At 45.4% G+C, this 21,133-nt stretch overlaps 1 protein-coding gene and 1 pseudogene across 1 annotated transcript; both read right to left on the bottom strand.

Moving 5' to 3' along the window:
• Positions 1–2,996: 2,996 nt before the first annotated feature.
• On the bottom strand, positions 2,997–11,524 carry LOC120065811 (annotated as a pseudogene).
• A 519-nt stretch (positions 11,525–12,043) lies between these two features.
• On the bottom strand, positions 12,044–13,471 carry LOC120065809 (secreted frizzled-related protein 5-like). Its single transcript, XM_039016863.1, has 3 exons — positions 13,188–13,471; positions 12,530–12,795; positions 12,044–12,354 (listed from the first exon to the last, which is right to left on the bottom strand). Exons 1-3 carry the CDS (start codon positions 13,469–13,471, stop codon positions 12,044–12,046), a joined length of 861 nt encoding a protein of 286 aa, XP_038872791.1.
• Positions 13,472–21,133: the final 7,662 nt, after the last annotated feature.

Below are 21,133 nucleotides of genomic sequence, written 5' to 3'. Positions count from 1 at the left end.
GCCATGCCCGGCTGTGACCAATCGGCACTTTCACTCCACCATCCACACGCGACCCCGCTGCAATTTTTCCCCGCAGCAATGAATTCTGCGAAGCACAAAAACACAGAAAACACAGCCATTCCTCTGCAGAAAGGGGGCTGTGCCCGGGAACAGCCCACTAACCCATTGTGTGGCCAAAGAACCCAGTTTCCCGACTCCCTCCTTTCTCCTGTCACCTCACTCTCATTCCTGCCCATTTAAAGTTCCCTTAATGGAACATAAAGAACTCAATGAAAGTGACTTTTATAGACTTATTCGAGCTCATCTTCCCATAGAACCGGGCCCATACCTGCAAGAGAAAAGATTTAGTGAGGAGCGCTGAGCCAGCAAGAGTAGTGGCCTTTCAACAAACAGTCTCTTTTGTGGTGGGTTCCTCAGGGTTGTGAGCTCAGACCAAGGGGGCAGACACACACGTAGCCCCCGGGAGTGACCTGTTAATCGTCCGTTTAAGTGGAAGCCATTGAGGCCCAATGGAGGCCTGAGGAGCATGTCTAAACCGGTTACTCGCTCCCCCGAGGTGGTCTGTGTGCAGATTTGTCGTACAGATTAAAAAGGCATTGCTCAATGGTATTTGGTAAATTGTTCCACTTGACTTTTGTTGTGCGTGCACCTGTGAGTGAGGCAGCGTGGGATTGCTCCTCAGAGTTCACCAAATCCCTTTCTCCCCGGTGAAAACGGGTCTCCATTCTCTCTTTAGTCACCCCCATTTTGTTAAATTAGACAGATTGACGCAAGTGGAGAGTAAGCGTGTATAAGATTGGCTACAGTAGATGGGCACAATCCATGTAGATAGTGAGTCAGGAAGTGAGCCATTTAGTGGATGAGGGAGTCTGCCTTTTATCATCAGTATGAGGATATATTCAGTGCTTTGGACTGGACATGATAAACCAGAATAAGGCTGCAGATAATTTCCCCATTTATTATTTGGATTATTTTCTATTTCGGTACGCTTGATATGGAAATATAATACATTTATTTTCTTATTCAAATGCATGCTTGTTATTGACCTTATTTAAGTTAGACCCATTTCCATATTCAATAATTGGTACTTGTCTCTAGTAGTGCAATGTGCCATTGCCTTCATGCAACAGAGAATATACGTCAATGCAAATGAGTTAACTCATCCATAACCCTGTGACATTTCCCTTTCAGGTTATTATTAGATGGAATAAAAACATTAATATGAATGATTTTGACCTCTGACCTTCCAGAGGGAGCCAACATTCCCATGTGGTCCCCGGATACGAGCCCCAAATCCCGGCGAGGGATCCTGAGGAGGGCGGTGTTCTCTGAGGAACAGAGGAAGGAGCTGGAGAAAACGTTCAAGAGACAGAAGTACATCAGCAAGACAGACAGGAACAAACTGGCAGCAGATCTCAGCCTGAAGGAGTCTCAGGTAGGATACCATATATCTCCTGTCTAGGTCGGTGCCCATAACAACCTCATTTTACATCACATGCTACATTATAGGCCTTCTCATCTCACCTCTTCATTGCATACAAACACATATTATTTGGGTGCTCCAGCCTAGATTTAGTAAATATATAGAGCCACTTCTATTGTAAGTGTTCCTCATCTTAAAATGCTATTACAGTACGGCTTTCACTACTGTGATAATTGTAAGTAGATCAAATAGATCATGCTCTCTGCTGTATCATAGACTTAGATTTGACTAAACAAAACGAATGGCACCTCAGTCTGAACCTCTCACTGACCTGTGTGTCTACTGTAGGTGAAGATCTGGTTCCAGAACCGGAGGATGAAGTGGAGGAACTGTAAGGAGAAGGAGGCCCACAGCGGCCGCTCCCCCATGGAGGAGCTCATGTCCCGGGGCTGCAAACAGGAAGAGGAGGCACCAGAGAGCACGGGCACGGCATTAGACAGATCATCATCACAGCAGTGGGACAGGGAAACAGGAGTTACCATAGAGAAAGAGCCATGCAAGAAACATGTGACTTTGATACAGCCACTGAGTCTGCACAGACACACTATGACCTCTGACCCCTGAGAAGATGAAAGACAGAGAAACCACTGGGCAAAAACTGGTTGAATCAACGGTGTTTCCACGTCATTTCAACCAAAAATTATACATGATGTTGAATCAACGTGGAAACTGATTGGATTGGAAAAAAGTCATCAACATAAGGCAATTTAGTCTTTTTTTCATCCAACGTTTTACCTAAATCCAACGGCATGGTCCTTTCTTTTGTTGATTTCACATTGAATTCATGTTAGTTGACAACTCAACCAAATGTAAACCAAAACTAGAAGTTGAAATGACGTCTGTGCCCAGTGGGAAGATGAGGGTCAGTGTTGTGAGGCATGATTGAAAAGGGACTGTCTGAGCATTGGATAAAACTACTAACACTCCATAACAATAAAATACTTGTCATTTTAATATTGTGTGGGTTGCTATTGTGTAGCAACATTTTGTAGACTGACTAAAAGTGTTTTTGAATGTGTTTTTGGAAAGTGTTTTTGAATGATCAATACAAATCTCAAAAACAAAACATTTATTAGACCATACATTGTATATTAACACACATTGAAGGTTAGTCAGCTACACACAACCATGCGTAAATGCTTTAACATGTAATATTGTGTTCAGAATGTTTGTTTTACTCCTAACTGAAAAAAAATCTGTAAATAAAATGATTCATTAAATGCTGATTTCTTCATTCCATGTTAATATTCAAGACGCTGAGCATCCCATAGTAACACAAGACAAACTTAATAAGTTAGTCTTCAATATTTACAAAAATACACTTCATCACTTAAGATAGTGCTTTTAACCAAGGACCTCAGAGAAAATATCAAATAAATGACAGATTTTACAAATATAAAATGCCCAATAAATGTAACCGTATGCAAATCAACCATAGCGAATGTCAGATGACATGCTGGAACTGTGCAACCAGAGCGGATGATAGATTGTGGTTTGGACGGCTGGACACACCTCAACAGCCCTGCTCAGGGAGGATGGTATACTTGAGGATGCGGCTCTGGACCTTGTTGGAGTCTCGTCTGAAGCAGTAGAGGAGGTACTGGTGGTCCATGGGGTCAATCTCCGAGGTGGGGGGGAGGAGGAGGGGGGAAGAGCCAGGGCCTCAGAGAGTCACTGATCATTCCCAGCAACTGCATCTGAGGCAGATAAACATACAGAGACCGTGTCTGTGGGATACAAATCACTCTAGACAACAGGCTGCAGAGATGGAAGTACTGTATGCACATAGTAGTCACACTCTTTCGTGCACACACACACACACACACACACACACACACACACACACACACACACACACACACACACACACACACACACACACACACACACACACACACACACACACACACACACACACAGTGTCTGACTCTTACCTTCTCAGCCACTCTCTCCACTCCGTTCTGTAACTCCTGCAGCATGTCGCTCATCGCCAGAGACTTGTTGGAGCTGTAGTGGTTAAACTCCTGGTCCTGGTGCTGAGCCTGAGCTTGGCCCTGAGCCATGCTGTGGTGGAGCTGGGACAGGGGTTCTCCCCAAGCCCCCAGAATCTTCAGGATGACCTCTGTCAGCTCCTCTCTCTGGCAGGAAGGGGGGGGACGGCTGGGTCCAAGTCAGATACAGACAATAACTTTTATTGATAGTTATTACACTTTCATCTGTCCAGGTGAGTCAGTTTTACTCACTTATACCAGTGGAATCAATTATGGTCAACTTTACTCTACAGTACTATACAGAGCAGACAGACAAGAGACTACCACTTGTCAAATCAAATCAAATTTTATTTGTCACATGCGGTGAATACAAAAGGTGTAGACGTTACCGGGACTTTAACCAACAACGTTACCGGGTCTTTAACCAACAACACAGTTCAAAATATTTGCTAAATTAACTAAAGTAAAAAAATACAAAAAAGTTACACAATAAGAATACATAACAATAATGAGGCTATATACAGAAGGTACCCGTACCAAGTCAATGTGCGGGGGTACAGGTTAGTCGAGGTAATTTGTACATTTAGGTAGGGGTAGTGACTATGCATAGGTAATAAATAGCGAGCGTCAATGTAAATAGTCAGAGTGGCCATTTGATTAATTGTTCAGCAGTCTTATGGCTAGGGGATAGAAGCTGTTAAGGAGCTTTTGGACCTAGACTTGGCACTCCGGTACTGCTTGCCATGCGGTAGCAGAGAGAGACCAGTCTTTGACTTGGATTTTTGGGCCTTCCTCTGGCACTGCCTAGTATATAGGTTCTGGATGGCAGGAAGGTTGGCCCCAGTGATGTACTACACACTATCCTCTGTAGCACCTTACGGTCAGATGCCGAGCAGTTGCCATACCAGGCGGTGATGCAACCGGTCAGGATGCTCTCAATGGTGCAGCTGTAGAACTGTTTGAGGATCTGGGGACCCATGCCAAATCTTTTGGGTGTCTTGAGGGGGAAAATGTCATGTCGTGCACTCTTCACAACTGTCTTGGTGTGTTTGGATCATGATAGTTTGTTGGTGATCTGGACACCAAGGAACTTGAAACTCTCAACCCGCTCCACTACAGCCCCGTCGATGTTAATGGGGGCATGTTCGGCCCTCCTTTTCCTGTAGTCTACGATCAACTCATTTGTCTTGCTCACATTGAGGGAGAGGTTGTTGTCCTGGAACCCCACCGCCAGGTCTCTGACCTCCCTATAGGCTGTCTCATCATTTTCGGTGATCAGGCCTACTACTGTTGTGTCGTCAGCAAACTTAATGACGGTGTTGGAGTCTTGCTTGGCCACGCAGTCGTAGGTGAACAGGGAGTACAGGAGGGGACTAAGCATGCACCCCTGAGGGGCCCCGGTGTTGAGGATCAGTGTGGTAGATGTGTTGTTGCTTGCCCTTACGAGTACTTTTTGGTGTCAGGTAAAATGTATGGAATAAAAAGTACATCATTTATAAATATAAATAGTAAAGTGTGTTGGAATATTCTTTTCAAGTGAGAGAGACTTTGTCATTTCTTCAAACAATCATCTTTATTCAATATCGATTAATTATTGCAATAATTAAACTGTCAACCCAACAGTCTTGACTAACTGATAATGATAAAACAGAGACCTTATATAAGACTTAAAAATGCTAAGTCAGACTGGTTCCAACTCCCATAAGCCACCTTGGTTATCTACACAGGATGGTGGTTTACCCCCAACCCGGCTTAGTTTCCCAGATTCCAGGAAGATGAGACAATGAGGCATTGTTCTAAACTCTTCCAGGCTATCTCTATATTGGGTCACACACACCACATCTTGTCTATGGAATGCCAGCTTTTAGGTTTGTATCACCAAGTCATTGTCAGCTCAAGCTATCTCTAGCAGACTAACTGCAGGAAGCTGGAGTGGAAACCATCTCTTTACAGAAACACACAATTAAACAGAACAGAAATGTCCTATTTGTTAAGTATTAATCGCTAACTATTAATATCAAACAAATCAGGTAAATATGTCATTTTTCTATCACAAAAGTAAAGTACAGATACTCCAAAAAATGACTTAAGAAGTACTATATAGTATTTTTACTTAAGTACTTTACATTCAATCTTAGTCCTGTATTGACACTTTGCCTGTTTGATGGTTCATCTAAGGGCATAGCGCGGTTTCTTATAAGCGTCCGGATTAGTGTCCCGCTCCTTGAAAGCAGCAGCTCTAGCCTTTAGCTCAGTGCGGACGTTGCCTGTAATCCATGGCTTCTGGTTGTGCGTACTGTGGGTCACTGTGGGGATGATGTCGTCAATGCACTTATTGATGAAGTGGGTGACTGAGGTGGTATACTCCTCAATGCCATTGGATGAATCACGGAACATATTTCAGTCTGTGTTAGCAAAACAGTCCTGTAGCGTAGCATCCGCGTCATCTGACCACTTCCGTATTGAGCGAGTCACTGGTACTTCCTGCTTTAGTTTTTGCTCGAGAGCAGGAATCAGGAGGATAGAATTATGGTCAGATTTACCAAATGGAGGGCGAGGGAGAGCTTTGTATGCATGTCTGTGTGTGAAGTAAAGGTGGTCTAGAGTGTTTTTTCCTCTAGTTGCATATATGACATGCTGGTAGAAAATAGGCAAAACGGATTTAAGTTTGCCTGCATTAAAGTCGCCGGCCACTAGGAGCGCCGCTTCTGGATGAGCATTTTCTTTTGCTTATGGCGTTATACAGCTCGTTGAGTGCGGTCTTAGTGCCAGCATCGGTTTGTGGGGGTAAATAGACGGCTATGAATAACATAGATGAGAACTCTCTTGGTAGATAGTGTGGTCTACAGCTTATCATGAGGTACTCTACCTCAGGCGAGCAATACCTCGAGACTTCTTTAATAGTAAACATTGCGCACCAGTTGTCGTCTTATCAGACGTAGCTGCTCTTTCTTGCCGATACACGGAAAACCCAGCCAGCCCTATATTATCTGTGTCGTCATTCAGCCACGACTCGGTGAAACATAAGATATTACTGTTTTTAATGTCCCGTTAGTAGGATAGTCTCAACCGTAGATCATCCAGTTTGTTTTCCAGTGATTGCATGTTGGCCAATAGAACCGATGGTAATTGCAATTTACTCACTTACCTACAAATCTTCAGAAGGCACCCCGACCTTCGTCCCCTGTATCTCTGTCTTTTCTTCACATGAATTAAAGTAATTTGGCCTGATCTCCGGGAAGCAGTATATCCTTCACGTCGGACTCATTAAAGAAAAAAACATTGTCCAGTTCGAGGTGAGTAATCGTTGTTCTGCTGTCCAGAAGCTCTTTTCAGTCAAAAATGACGGTAGCAGCAACTTTATGTACAAAATAAGTTACAAACAATGCAAAAATAAAAATGGCACAGTTGGTTAGGAGCCTGTAAAACGGCAACCATCCCTTCCGTTGCCATTATATCAATTATATCAATGAACCTACCAGGTACCACCCCAAATCTGTAAGCACGGGCACCCTCATAGATATCATCCTAACCAACCTGCCCTCTAAATACACCTCTACTGTCTTCAACCAGAATCTCAGCGATCACTGCCTCATTGCCTGCGTCCGTAATGGGTCTGCGGTCAAACGACCACCACTCATCACTGTCAAACGCTCCCTAAAACACTTCAGCGAGCAGGCCTTTCTAATCGACCTGGCCCAGGTATGCTGGAAGGATATTGACCTCATTTCGTCAGTAGAGGATACCTGGTTATTCTTTAAAAGTGCTTTCCTCACCATCTTAAATTAGCATGCCCCATTCAAAAAATGTAGAACCAGGAACAGATATAGCCCTTGGTTCACTCCAGACCTGACTGCCCTTGACCAGCACAAAAACATCCTATAGAGTACTGCATTAGCATTGAATAGCCCAGCGATATGCAACTTTTCAGGGAAGTTAGGAACCAATATACACAGGCAGTTAGGAAAGCAAAGGCTAGCTTTTCAAACAGAAAATTGCATCCTGCAGCACAAACTCCAAAAAGTTCTGGGACACTGTAAAGTCCATGGAGAATAAGAGCACCTCCTCCCAGCTGCCCACTGCACTGAGGCTAGGAAACACTGTCAACACCGATAAATTCACAATAATTGAGAATTTCAAAAAGCATTTTTCTACGGCTGGCCATGCTTTCCACCTGGCTACCCCTAACCCGGTCAACAGCCCTGCACCCCCCACAGCAATTTGCCCAAACCTCCCCATTTCTCCTTCGCCCAAATCCAGATAGCTGATGTTCTGAAAGAGTTGCAAAATCTGGACCCCTACTTATCAGCTGGGCTAGACAATCTGGACCCTCTCTTTCTAAAATTATCTGCCGCAATTGTTGCAACCCCTATTACTAGCCTGTTCAACCTCTCTTTCATATCGTCTGAGATCCCCAAAGATTGGAAAGCTGCCGCGGTCATTCCCCTCTTCAAAGGGGGAGACATTCTAGACCCAAACTGTTACAGACCTATATCTATCCTACCCTGCCTTTCTAAGGTCTTCGAAAGCCAAGTTAACAAACAGATCACCAACCATTTCGAATCCCACCGTACCTTCTCCGCTATGCAATCTGGTTTCCGAGCTGGTCATGGGTGCACCTCAGCCACGCTCAAGGTCCTAAACGATATCATAACCGCCATCGATAAAAGACAATACTGTGCAGCCGTATTCATCGACCTGGCCAAGGCTTTCGACTCTGTCAATCACCACATTCTTATCGGCAGACTCAACAGTCTTGGATTCTCAAATGACTGCCTCGCCTGGTTCACCAACTACTTCTCAGACAGAGTTCAGTGTGTCAAATCGGAGGGCCTGTTGTCCGGACCTCTGGCATTCTCTATGGGGGTGCCACAGGGTTCAATCCTCGGGCTGACTCTTTTCTCTGTATACATCAATGATGTCGCTCTTGCTGCTGGTGATAATCTGATCCACCTCTACGCAGACGACACCATTTTGTATACTTCTGGCCATTCTTTGGACACTGTGTTAACTAACCTCCAGACGAGCTTCAATGCCATACAACTCCCCTTCCGTGGCCTCCAGCTGCTCTTAAATGCAAGTAAAACTAAATGCATGCTCTTCAACCGATCGCTGCCCGCACCTGCCCGCACTTCCAGCATCACTACTCTGGACGGTTCTGACTTAGAATATGTGGACAATTACAAATACCTAAGTGTCTGGTTAGACTGTAAACTCTCCTTCCAGACTCACATTAAGCATCTCCAATCCAAAATGAAATCTAGAATCGGCTTCCTATTTCGCAACAAAGCATCCTTCACTCATGCTGCCAAACATACCCTCGTAAAACTGACCATCCTACCGATCCTTGACTTCGGCGATGTCATAGACTGCCCCCAACACTCTACTCAGCAAATTGGATGCAGTCTATCACAGTGCCATCCGTTTTGTCACCAAAGCCCCATATACTACCCACCACTGCGACCTGTATGCTCTCGTTGGCTGGCCCTCGCTTCATATTCGTCGCCAAACCCACTGGCTCCAGGTCATCTATAAGTCTTTGCTAGGTAAAGCCCCGCCTTATCTCAGCTCACTGGTCACCATAGCAGCACCCACCCGTAGCACGCGCTCCAGCAGGTATATTTTACTGGTCACCCCCAAAGCCTATTCCTCCTTTGGCCGCCTTTCCTTCCAGTTCTCTGCTGCCAATGACTGGAACGAATTGCAAAAATCACTGAAGCTGGAGACTCATATCTCCCTCACTAACTTTAAACATCAGCTGTCAGAGCAGCTCACAGATCATTGCACCTGTACATAGCCCATCTGTAAATTGCCCATCCAACTACCTCATCCCCATATTGTTATTTGTTTTTTTGCTCCTTTGCACCCCAGTATCTCAACTTGCACATTCATCTGCAGATCTATCACTCCAGTGTTTAATTGCTAAATTGTAATTACTTCGCCACTTCGGCCTACTTATTGCCCTACCTCCCCAATCTTACCTCATTTGCACACACAGTATATAGAATTTTTCTATTGTGTTATTGACTGTACGTTTGTTTATTCCATGTGTAACTCTGTGTTGTTGTTTGTGTCGCACTGCTTTGCTTTATCTTGGCCAGGTCGCTTTTGTAAATGAGAACTTGTTCTCAACTGGCCTACCTGGTTAAATAAAGGTGAAATAAAAAAATAAAAAAAATTGTCACTATATTAACATGATACAGAAGGGTGCAGATATGAACATGCAGAAGAGACATGCAGAGAGAGTTTAAACACATGCAGACAAAACAACATTTAGACTATAAAGTGCTAGGCTCACTGCTAGTCTCTGTGCATTCTCCTTGTCATCCGGTGTAAGTTTGTGAAAGCTGTGGCATTTCCGTTTTCTAATGTGGTTTTTCATGGGGAGGAAATATTGCTCCTTTGGAAGAGATGTAAAATAAGAGAAAAGGATGATAAAAATGAGGAACAGGGGATAATAAGTAGATAATAAGTAATGATGTAATCTCAAAGTTGAGAGAGGAGAGTGAGAGAAAGAGAGAACGAGCAAGAGAAAGGAGGGCAGAGGAGACTAAAATAGAGGAGCGACTCTGAGTGTAGATCGCTGGAGATACCATGCATTCTGGCAGACAGCTGAATACCCTGTCGAAAAGGTCTGCCAGGGACAGTGCATGGCACCCTGCCTGTCTATGGGCACAGATGGGGGCCCGGCCAGCCTTATGGTCCACATACACCAGGACAAGGAAAACAACCCACGCCAATGTAAGAGAAAGCAACAGCAAGAGGAAAAAGTCAGTTGGAGATACCCAAATCATAAGCAGATGTAAACTGGAAATCCAAGTTAAAACTACATCCAGCTCTTACTGTGCTTCATGGTCCGTCCGATTGGTTGCCAGTTCTGTTGATGGGTTAACATTTGTTGTGGTTGGTCAGCAGTGGTCTGTCACTGACTGTCCAGGCATCTGTCTGGACTACATGACTGGACTCTATGACTATGACTGTATGATGACGTCGTTGTTCATGAAACATGAGGAGGGGGTAATAAAGCCATGGTTTTGTCTCTGTTTGTCATATCCACTCCTCACACCCTGGGGCGGACAGAAGGAAACCAGGCGGAATGGCATCGCATCAGAAAAGAGAGACAGAGAAAAAGAGAGAGAGACAGATAATCAGGCAGATCACAATGGCGTCAGCAGAAATTAATGAATGTATTTTAATGGAGCCCTGAAATAAAGTTTTACTGGCCCTCCACAGTCTGGTATGACCTGGTATGAACTGCATAAGAACTCTAAAAGAACTCACATTGCACACTATCCCTCCAAATACTTAACAAACAAAGTCCATGTGTGAGTCTCGAAACACTCCATCCCTAATACCAATGTGACCTTATGTGACATCATATGACCTAATTGGTGGTGGTACAGTGGAGGTAACAGATTCAGTGCTTCATTTGTAGACTGGGAGGTACCAGAACAAAAAGTGAGCCCGAGAGGGAGGTGACCTGGAGGGCTCCGAGGTACCGAAATGCATAAAAAAATATCACCTTTATTATAAAGCATTGCATGCATTATCATCGCTTTTACATACTGGCATAGAGCAGTAGCGTGAGGTGCTTGCAGAAAAACATTTGCCTAGGTTCCCCCCAAAAATGTGGCCTTTTATAAACACATTTTATGCAATTCTACACCATTTTAGATGACTGGAGACTTGAAGAGGACTGGCCACCCCTTAGAGCCTGGTTCCTCTCTAGGTTTCTTCCTAGTTTCCTGCCTTTCTAGGGAGTTTTTCCTAGCCACCATGCTTCTACAGCTGCTTTGCTTGCTGTTTGGGGTTTTAGGCTGGGTTTCTGTATAAGCACTTTGTGACAACTGGTGTTGTAAAAAGGACTCTATAAATACATTTGATTGATTGATTGTATTAACTTGAAAAGTGTATTCAGGCAATACTTGTTTGCTGTACATAATAACACAGTATATTATGGTATTTTCATCATCCATTGGACATCTTACACTATAAGGACATTGTGCACATGTAAAAAAACAAAAAAACATTCTGCACTCACCTTAGCCATAAGAGTCCAGCTATTCGGCTATTTTAAATCAAATGTATCAATCATAGATAGTAGAATAACCAACACTACTTCAGTCGAAATACGGTCGGTAAATATTTTATTATAATATCCTTTTCACTGACTTAACAGACAAATCGAACATACAAAACACATAAATACGGCATTATCTAAATAGAAAAGAATACTCTTTAGAAATCATTTACATTTAGCTCTTCCTATGTACAGTTTTTAGAGTGCATTCTATTGCTGTGTGCTTTCAGACGGAGCTGAGCTACTGTGAAGGAGCAGCAGAGGGAAGCAGAGGGTCATGTCAGTGAGAGAGTCCAGCTCCAACTCCACGCTCCTCTGCATCAAGTCAGTAACATCAGAAAACGTCATATACTTAGGCCATATACCAAATTATTTCCAAGAAAACTGATATTATGTCGAGTCCTGGCTTGTGTGAGTAAGGATGTCGTTCTAAGCAACACAGATTCATCAGAGCTCAGGTTTTTCCATTCCTATACATCGTCCAGGCACTCAACACTTGTGGTGCTTCCACTTGCGTGTGGCCACTGCGATGCCGTGGTCCTTCTTGTGCCAGGGGAAGAGGCGGGTGAGGGCCAGGGTGCCTTCTGGCTGCACCGCCCCAGTCAGCAGGTAGAGCTGGGCGCGGCCGGGCCGGACTAGGGCGTTGGCACACCGTAGGTTAATGAGCAGCCACTGCTGGAGGAGGTGCTGGGTGTCGTAGGGAAGCAGGGGGCCCTGGCGGATAAACTCCACCCGACCCTCCACCTCAAACTCTGGCTCCCCCGAGGGCCGGCGCCGGCGAGACAGCTTGGCTGTTACAGCTGGGGGAAGAGAAAGAGGAGAGAGGGTGAGTACACTAGCTTGGACAGAGTTACACACATATGTATAGTACAAACACACACAAATATACACACAAAATAACATTAATACACTTCCGTAACACACTAATCAATAGAAACATGCGCAGGCATAAAGTACATTATTGCACATGCTTACCAAAGTCATCCTGGCACAGAGCGTCCAGAACTGTCTTCAGTGTAGGGTGCTCCTCCACGGAAGGACAGGCTTGGCATGCAGGCTGAGGCAATGCTTTGGCGAGGTGGCTGTTGCTGTGTTTGGGGTGGGGGGTCAGACACATGTCCTCCTGGGCAGGGAAACGGTCACAGTCCAGCGCCTCTGGCCAGACGTGGCCCTGACAGGCCAGTACTGGAGCACAGCTGTCCCTGACGGCCACGCACAGGCTACGGCACGGCTGGAAAAACCTGGAGATGGGAGAGACACGGGGTTACATTTAAGAACGCAGTGGGCACTCTCTGGAAATTGAAGGAATGTTACACTGTAGACACACACTGGTGTGAATAGTTTGAGGGTGAAAATTGAGTAGTGGATAGATTCCTCTTAAGAAGGAGTTAGCACGAGAAAGTGGGAAGGAACGAGGCAGACCGACTCAAACACAGGAGTAAGAACAGCCAGATTGACAGAGAAGGATGAGAGAGGCATAGTATGGAGATAGAGACAAAGACAGACAGACAGACAGACAGACAGACAGACAGACAGACAGACAGACAGACAGACAGACAGACGCACAGCAAGAACATACAAAGGTAGAAGAGGACATGAATAGGTAAAAGGCTAACAGAAGCTATAGACGTACGTGTCGAGGCAGACGGGGGCGATGAGGGAGCAGAGGAAGGCTTGGGCATGGGGATGGCAGCCAGTCTGCAGCAGGGGTCTCCAGTCCTCCGAGCGGGGAACCACTTCGCTCTCCAGGCTGCTGTGGCCCAGGAAGTTTGGCAGCCTCATCTCTGAGTAGCCCACGTCCTGGCACACACTCATCTGGTGGGGGATGGGCACGCACCGGGTCGACTGGCCCATGTCGAAGCCCCAGGCTGGGGTCAGGAGAACCAAGAGAGCCAGGGTTAAGGTGAGGAGATCCATAGTGAAGAGAAACAAAGTCCTGAGTGAGAATCCAAACGAGAAGGTGGGTGCTGCTGTTGCTTGTTTCTGTAGGAGAGGTAATGTCTCTCTGTACCAGTGGTCTCCTCTATATATGCAGTCAGCCCAGCCCAATCAGACTGTTATCAACTACCCATCAAAGAGACTGAGACGGCGTGTGAGAGGAGACGATGGCTTGTTTTGTGATGAATGTAGACAGAGAGGGGGGTAATAGGTGGATGGAAGGGGGGGGGCATTATGAGAGCAATCACAACCAAAGCAAACTATTATATTTGTTTCTACCCAGTCCATTTCACCATTGAAAATCCATGACTTTCACACTAGACACTAGACATAGCTACCGTACTGTTTAGTTCACACAGGCTGCTTTGCTGGAAATTATGTATTCATGCATTTTGCACTTATTTTTTCTTATGAGCTTATTGTTTTGAGAGGCAAATACAGTAGTGTAATGACAGATTCTCAAATGTATACTCTTCTAAAAACGATTTGATGAAGAATGTTTATAGTTCATATTCTACACAGGAGTAAAAGTGTATTTCCTTTTAGAGAGTTGTGTAGACAGACAGGAAGTCTCCTTAATATTGAGCCTCTTTCATGTCTCCTCCTTTACTAACATAAAGGGTTTCCTGAGAAGGGTCCTGATCAGACAGATCACACTCCCATTAGCAGAACAGTGTTTCCAGCTCTCTCACCTGGCTTTGATGTGATACTAGATTACTGTCTACTTCACATGCTAAACAACAGCAAGCTCCAGCTGGCTACCTACTGTAGCTATCTGATCATACTCGACTGCAGCATAGATAGACACAAACAGTCATATGAAGCTATGTTGCAAAAAAAACATAAAATCCCATTGGTCACACCATGTCATTTTAAAGTGATAATTTCAACTATTTAAAGGCACAACAAAGTTAAAATGGGAATACAATGTCAGATATTTAGTATTTATACAAGAACTTCATGTATTATCACTGTGCTTCATTTAATAGCACAACCAAATGACCTGGATGGCAGTTGAGATTACATTAAAAGTACATAGTGTAAGTGATCAATGCTTTTCAAGATTCTGCGCAGATTATTATGGCAATTGTCAAGATCTCCACAGACCTGCGACCTTTGCATGCTATCTTGAACATGTATGCTTTCTATGATTACGTAAGAAGACATTTATACAGTGCCTTCAGAAAGTATTCATACCCCTTGACTTATTCCACATTGTGATGTGTTACAGCCTGAATTCAAAATGGATTACTTCTTTTTTTTTTATATCACCCATCTACACACATTATCCCATAATGTCAAAATGAAAACATGTTTTTAGAATGTTATCAAATTTATTGAAAATGAAATAAAGATATATAAAATTTACATAAGTATTCACACCCCTGTGTCAATCCATGTTAGAATCACTTTTGGTAGCAATTACAGCTGTGAGTCTTTCTGGGTAAATCTCTAAGAGTTTTGCACACCTGGATTGTACAATATTTGCCCATTATTCTTTAATGGTTTCAAAGGCACAAATCCAGCATATTTCCTACACGGTTTGTCTATGTAGAAAATTGGTTACACTAACCAGGTTTCCATCCAACCATTTCATGCAGATGTATTATCTCACATTAAAAAAGTAATAACTGGGCTGAAGGGGACAGGATTTTCCCGTTCAATTTTATATATATATATATATATGTTCGACGTGGAAGGATCTTGTTGTTACGGGAAAATTAATTATTCGAGAAATTGCGGTGGAAACGCAATTTTGATATAATAACCATCATATCGAAGTAAACTTGGGAGTCACGCGATGAAATGTGTGGTCCTCCCACTACGACTCGCGAAACCATGCAGTTTATTAGGCTACAGATGCAATAAATAATGATCAACTTCACCGAGTGGTGAAAATGCACGTGATGAGGGTGATGCTCCTTTCAAATAAATATCGAGGGTCTTATTCTGGTGACATGATGATCGATATTTGACTGCCGTTTGACAAATACAAATAACACAGCTCTTGTTCATAATAATCTCAACATGTAGACTAGCCGCACTGTATCTGCCAGCTGTTGCCTAGAGCGCACGTACCAAGAACAGTGGGCACATAGCAACCGTTTTTTTATGACAAAACGATGGAGTAGAAAATGCCATGGAAACCCATTTAACTTGTATTTTTCATTCGGTACATAGAAAATTAACCGCAAACGTTATTTGTATGTGCAGGAAGTCATCACGCACAGACTTTTATCCGCAAACGTCAGTTTTGATGTACATCTCTGGTGGGAATATGCACAGTGCTGTAAAGTACTAAAAAGTACTAAGTTAAAGTACTAATTAAGTCGTTTTTTGGGGTATCTGTATGTAACAGTATAACTTTAAACCGTCCCCTCGCCCCGACACGGGCGCGAAACAGGGACCTTCTGCACACATCAACAACGGTCGCCCACGAAGCATCGTTACCCATCGCGCCACAAAGGCCGCGGCCCTTGCAGAGCAAGGGGCAACACTACTTAAGTCTCAGAGCAAGTGACGTAACTGATTGAAATGCTACTTGCGCGTACCCGCTAACTAGCTAGCCATTTCACATCCGTTACACTCACCCCCCTTTCAACCTCCTCCTTTTCCGCAGCAACCAGTGATCCGGGTCAACAGCATCAATGTAACAGTATAACTTTAGACCGTCCCCTCGCCCCGACACGGGCGCGAACCAGGGACCTTCTGCACACATCAACAACGGTCGCCCACGAAGCATCGTTACCCATCGCTCCACAAAGACCACGGCCCTTGCAGAGCAAGGGGCAACACTACTTAAGTCTCAGAGCAAGTGACGTAACTGATTGAAATGCTACTTGCGCGTACCCGCTAACTAGCTAGCCATTTCACATCCGTTACATGTACTTTACTATTTATATTTTTGACTACTTTTACTTCACTACATTCCTAAAGAAAATGATGTACTTTTTACTCCATACATTTTCCCTGACACCCAAAAGTACTAGCTACAATTTGAATGCTTAGCAATACAGGAAAAAGGTCAAATTCACTAATTTATCAAGAAAACATCCTGGGTCATCCCTACTGCCTCTGATCTGGTGGACTCACTAAACATAAACGCTTCCTTTGTAAATTATGTCTGAGTGTTGGAGTGTGCCCCTGGCTGTCAAAACAAGTAATAAAAAATGACATTTTGCTGTCTGGTTTGCTAAATATAAGGAATTTGATGTATAGCGTTTACATTTACTTTGTACTTTCACTCAAGTATGACAATTGAGTACTTTTTACAACACTGTACTTAAGTACATTTAAAATCTGATACTTTTAGACTTTTACTCAAGTAGTATTTTACTGGGTTACTTTCACCTTTACTTGAGTCATTTAATATTACGCTATCTTTACTTTTACTCAAGTGTGACAACTGAGTCATTTTTCCACCTCTGAATATGGGCATATTATTTTATGCAGATTTTAGAATATTCACATGGAAATCTCTCACAAATTGGATGGAAACCTAGCTACTGATGACAATCCTGAAATATGATATGTCAGAATCATTGTATTTTCCACATAGATACCATATCACAATATGCTGACAAATTATGATGAAACAACGTTGATTCAACCAGCTTGTGCCAGTGGGATTTCTCTTGGCAATTATTTACACGTTTAAATCACAGAGCCAACTTCACCTCTTTTAAAGCTTGTGCAAAAAAGTAATTAGGCAAATGCATACTTTTTATGCTTTTGTATTACACATTAAGGGTACAAAAAAGATTCCAGATATTCCGGGGAAAAGAGACAAGATGGATTATATTGATCGTAACAGAAAAAGTAATTCAATGCAGTTCTGGAGGAACACAGTCATATTATCGTCAGACAGCCACAGGATGCTCCTACCATCTCAGACAACTAGAAGAGATCTCACACTGCGATGCAGACTGGTGGTCCAGGCTCCGCTTCTAATGACGGTCTGGCTCTCCCACTGCCTCCGTCTCTCAGGACTTTAGCTTCTAATGACGGTCTGGCTCTCCCACTCCCTCCGTCTCTCAGGACTTTAGCTTCTAATGACGGTCTGGCTCTCCCACTCCCTCCGTCTCTCAGGACTTTAGCTTCTAATGACGGTCTGGCTCTCCCACTCCCTCCGTCTCTCAGGACTTTAGCTTCTAATGACGGTCTGGCTCTCCCACTCCCTCCGTCTCTCAGGACTTTAGCTTCTAATGACGGTCTGGCTCTCCCACTCCCTCCGTCTCTCAGGACTTTAGCTTCTAATGACGGTCTGGCTCTCCCACTCCCTCCGTCTCTCAGGACTTTAGCTTCTAATGACGGTCTGGCTCTCCCACTCCCTCCGTCTCTCAGGACTTTAGCTTCTAATGACGGTCTGGCTCTCCCACTCCCTCCGTCTCTCAGGACTTTAGCTTCTAATGACGGTCTGGCTCTCCCACTGCCTCCGTCTCTCAGGACTTTAGCTTCTAATGACGGTCTGGCTCTCCCACTCCCTCCGTCTCTCAGGACTTTAACTTCTAATGACGGTCTGGCTCTCCCACTCCCTCCGTCTCTCAGGACTTTAACTTCTAATGACGGTCTGGCTCTCCCACTCCCTCCGTCTCTCAGGACTTTAGCTTCTAATGACGGTCTGGCTCTCCCACTCCCTCCGTCTCTCAGGACTTTAGCTTCTAATGACGGTCTGGCTCTCCCACTCCCTCCGTCTCTCAGGACTTTAGCTTCTAATGACGGTCTGGCTCTCCCACTCCCTCCGTCTCTCAGGACTTTAGCTTCTAATGACGGTCTGGCTCTCCCACTCCCTCCGTCTCTCAGGACTTTAGCTTCTAATGACGGTCTGGCTCTCCCACTCCCTCCGTCTCTCAGGACTTTAGCTTCTAATGACGGTCTGGCTCTCCCACTCCCTCCGTCTCTCAGGACTTTAGCTTCTAATGACGGTCTGGCTCTCCCACTCCCTCCGTCTCTCAGGACTTTAGCTTCTAATGACGGTCTGGCTCTCTCACTCCCTCCGTCTCTCAGGACTTTAGCTTCTAATGACGGTCTGGCTCTCCCACTCCCTCCGTCTCTCAGTACTTTAGCTTCTAATGACGGTCTGGCTCTCCCACTCCCTCCGTCTCTCAGGACTTTAGCTTCTAATGACGGTCTGGCTCTCCCACTCCCTCCGTCTCTCAGGACTTTAGCTTCTAATGACGGTCTGGCTCTCCCACTCCCTCCGTCTCTCAGGACTTTAGCTTCTAATGACGGTCTGGCTCTCCCACTCCCTCCGTCTCTCAGGACTTTAGCTTCTAATGACGGTCTGGCTCTCCCACTCCCTCCGTCTCTCAGGACTTTAGCTTCTAATGACGGTCTGGCTCTCCCACTCCCTCCGTCTCTCAGGACTTTAACTTCTAATGACGGTCTGGCTCTCCCACTTCCTCCGTCTCTCAGGACTTTAACTTCTAATGACGGTCTGGCTCTCCCACTCCCTCCGTCTCTCAGGACTTTAGCTTCTAATGACGGTCTGGCTCTCCCACTCCCTCCGTCTCTCAGGACTTTAGCTTCTAATGACGGTCTGGCTCTCCCACTCCCTCCGTCTCTCAGGACTTTAGCTTCTAATGACGGTCTGGCTCTCCCACTCCCTCCGTCTCTCAGGACTTTAGCTTCTAATGACGGTCTGGCTCTCCCACTCCCTCCGTCTCTCAGGACTTTAGCTTCTAATGACGGTCTGGCTCTCCCACTCCCTCCGTCTCTCAGGACTTTAGCTTCTAATGACGGTCTGGCTCTCCCACTCCCTCCGTCTCTCAGGACTTTAGCTTCTAATGACGGTCTGGCTCTCCCACTCCCTCCGTCTCTCAGGACTTTAGCTTCTAATGACGGTCTGGCTCTCCCACTCCCTCCGTCTCTCAGGACTTTAGCTTCTAATGACGGTCTGGCTCTCTCACTCCCTCCGTCTGTCAGGACATTAGCTTCTAATGACGGTCTGGCTCTCTCACTCCCTCCGTTTCTCAGGACTTTAGCTTCTAATGACGGTCTGGCTCTCCCACTCCCTCCGTCTCTCTCGACTTTAGCTTCTAATGACGGTCTGGCTCTCCCACTCCCTCCGTCTCTCAGGACTTTAGCTTCTAATGACGGTCTGGCTCTCCCACTCCCTCCGTCTCTCAGGACTTTAGCTTCTAATGACGGTCTGGCTCTCCCACTCCCTCCGTCTCTCAGGACTTTAGCTTCTAATGACGGTCTGGCTCTCCCACTCCCTCCGTCTCTCAGGACTTTAGCTTCTAATGACGGTCTGGCTCTCCCACTCCCTCCGTCTCTCAGGACTTTAGCTTCTAATGACGGTCTGGCTCTCCCACTCCCTCCGTCTCTCAGGACTTTAGCTTCTAATGACGGTCTGGCTCTCCCACTGCCTCCGTCTCTCAGGACTTTAGCTTCTAATGACAGTCTGGCTCTCCCACTCCCTCCGTCTCTCAGGACTTTAGCTTCTAATGACGGTCTGGCTCTCCCACTCCCTCCGTCTCTCAGGACTTTAGCTTCTAATGACGGTCTGGCTCTCCCACTCCCTCCGTCTCTCAGGACTTTAGCTTCTAATGACGGTCTGGCTCTCCCACTCCCTCCGTCTCTCAGGACTTTAGCTTCTAATGACGGTCTGGCTCTCCCACTCCCTCCGTCTCTCAGGACTTTAGCTTCTAATGACGGTCTGGCTCTCCCACTCCCTCCGTCTCTCAGGACTTTAGCTTCTAATGACGGTCTGGCTCTCCCACTGCCTCCGTCTCTCAGGACTTTAGCTTCTAATGACGGTCTGGCTCTCTCACTCCCTCCGTCTCTCAGGACTTTAGCTTCTAATGACGGTCTGTCAGGACTTTAGCTTCTAATGGCAGCAGAAAATGAAAGTACAGTTGATAAGTAACTCAATGCAATTGTTGTGTGGATTATGCCTGTCTCCACAACTATGTTCCAATGTGTATCTTCGATGGGTTTGTGCCCAGAAGGCTTAAAGTCAGTAATAGGGCTGAGTCTTGCTGTCGCACACACAAGGAATAGTGGCTGAGGCTGAAGACATGCCAGGCTAGCCAAGCTAAGCCCCGGGGCCCGTATTCAAAAAGCGTCTCAGAGTAGGAGTGCTGATCTAGGATCAGGTCCCCCTGTCCATTTCATCTTATTCCTTATGATATTAAAGGCAAAACTGAGAGCAGTACTCTTACTCTGAGATGATTTATGAATACAGGCCCAGTCGGTCTGGCCCCTTACTTTCCCACAGCCTTCAGTCTCCAGTCAGAGCTCCACCGGCCCTAGCTATGCAGCCCCCTTCTAAAGGATTACTGCTTGCCCAGCCCGTCTGATCTGAGCTGGGGGCCTGGGTTCAGACGAAGGAGCGCTACTAAGGGGCAATTAGAGCCACAGACCAATTTGTCAGAACAATGAGGCCACACGTTTAACAAGCTCCCTCTGCCATTATCCCAGCAGGGAGCTGTTTTTCTTTCTAACGGCCCCCCTGCCCATCTGTAGACGCTGTGTTTGTGTTGATAATGTGTGGACTGCCCTAAGCTGCCTGCTAATAATGGAGACTATTGTTTTGTTGGGCACCTGTCCATCAAACATCTAGCGGGGATGCACAGGAACAGCACACTCACATATCCAGTATGTTCACTGTAAAACCACAGTTGGACTAGCTAGCAT

The sequence above is a fragment of the Salvelinus namaycush genome, chromosome 21 (assembly GCF_016432855.1).
Source record: "Salvelinus namaycush isolate Seneca chromosome 21, SaNama_1.0, whole genome shotgun sequence".
Lineage (NCBI taxonomy): Eukaryota > Metazoa > Chordata > Actinopteri > Salmoniformes > Salmonidae > Salvelinus > Salvelinus namaycush.
The sequence above is the reverse complement of the archived record's forward strand: the minus strand, read 5'-3'. Positions and strand labels throughout refer to the sequence as shown.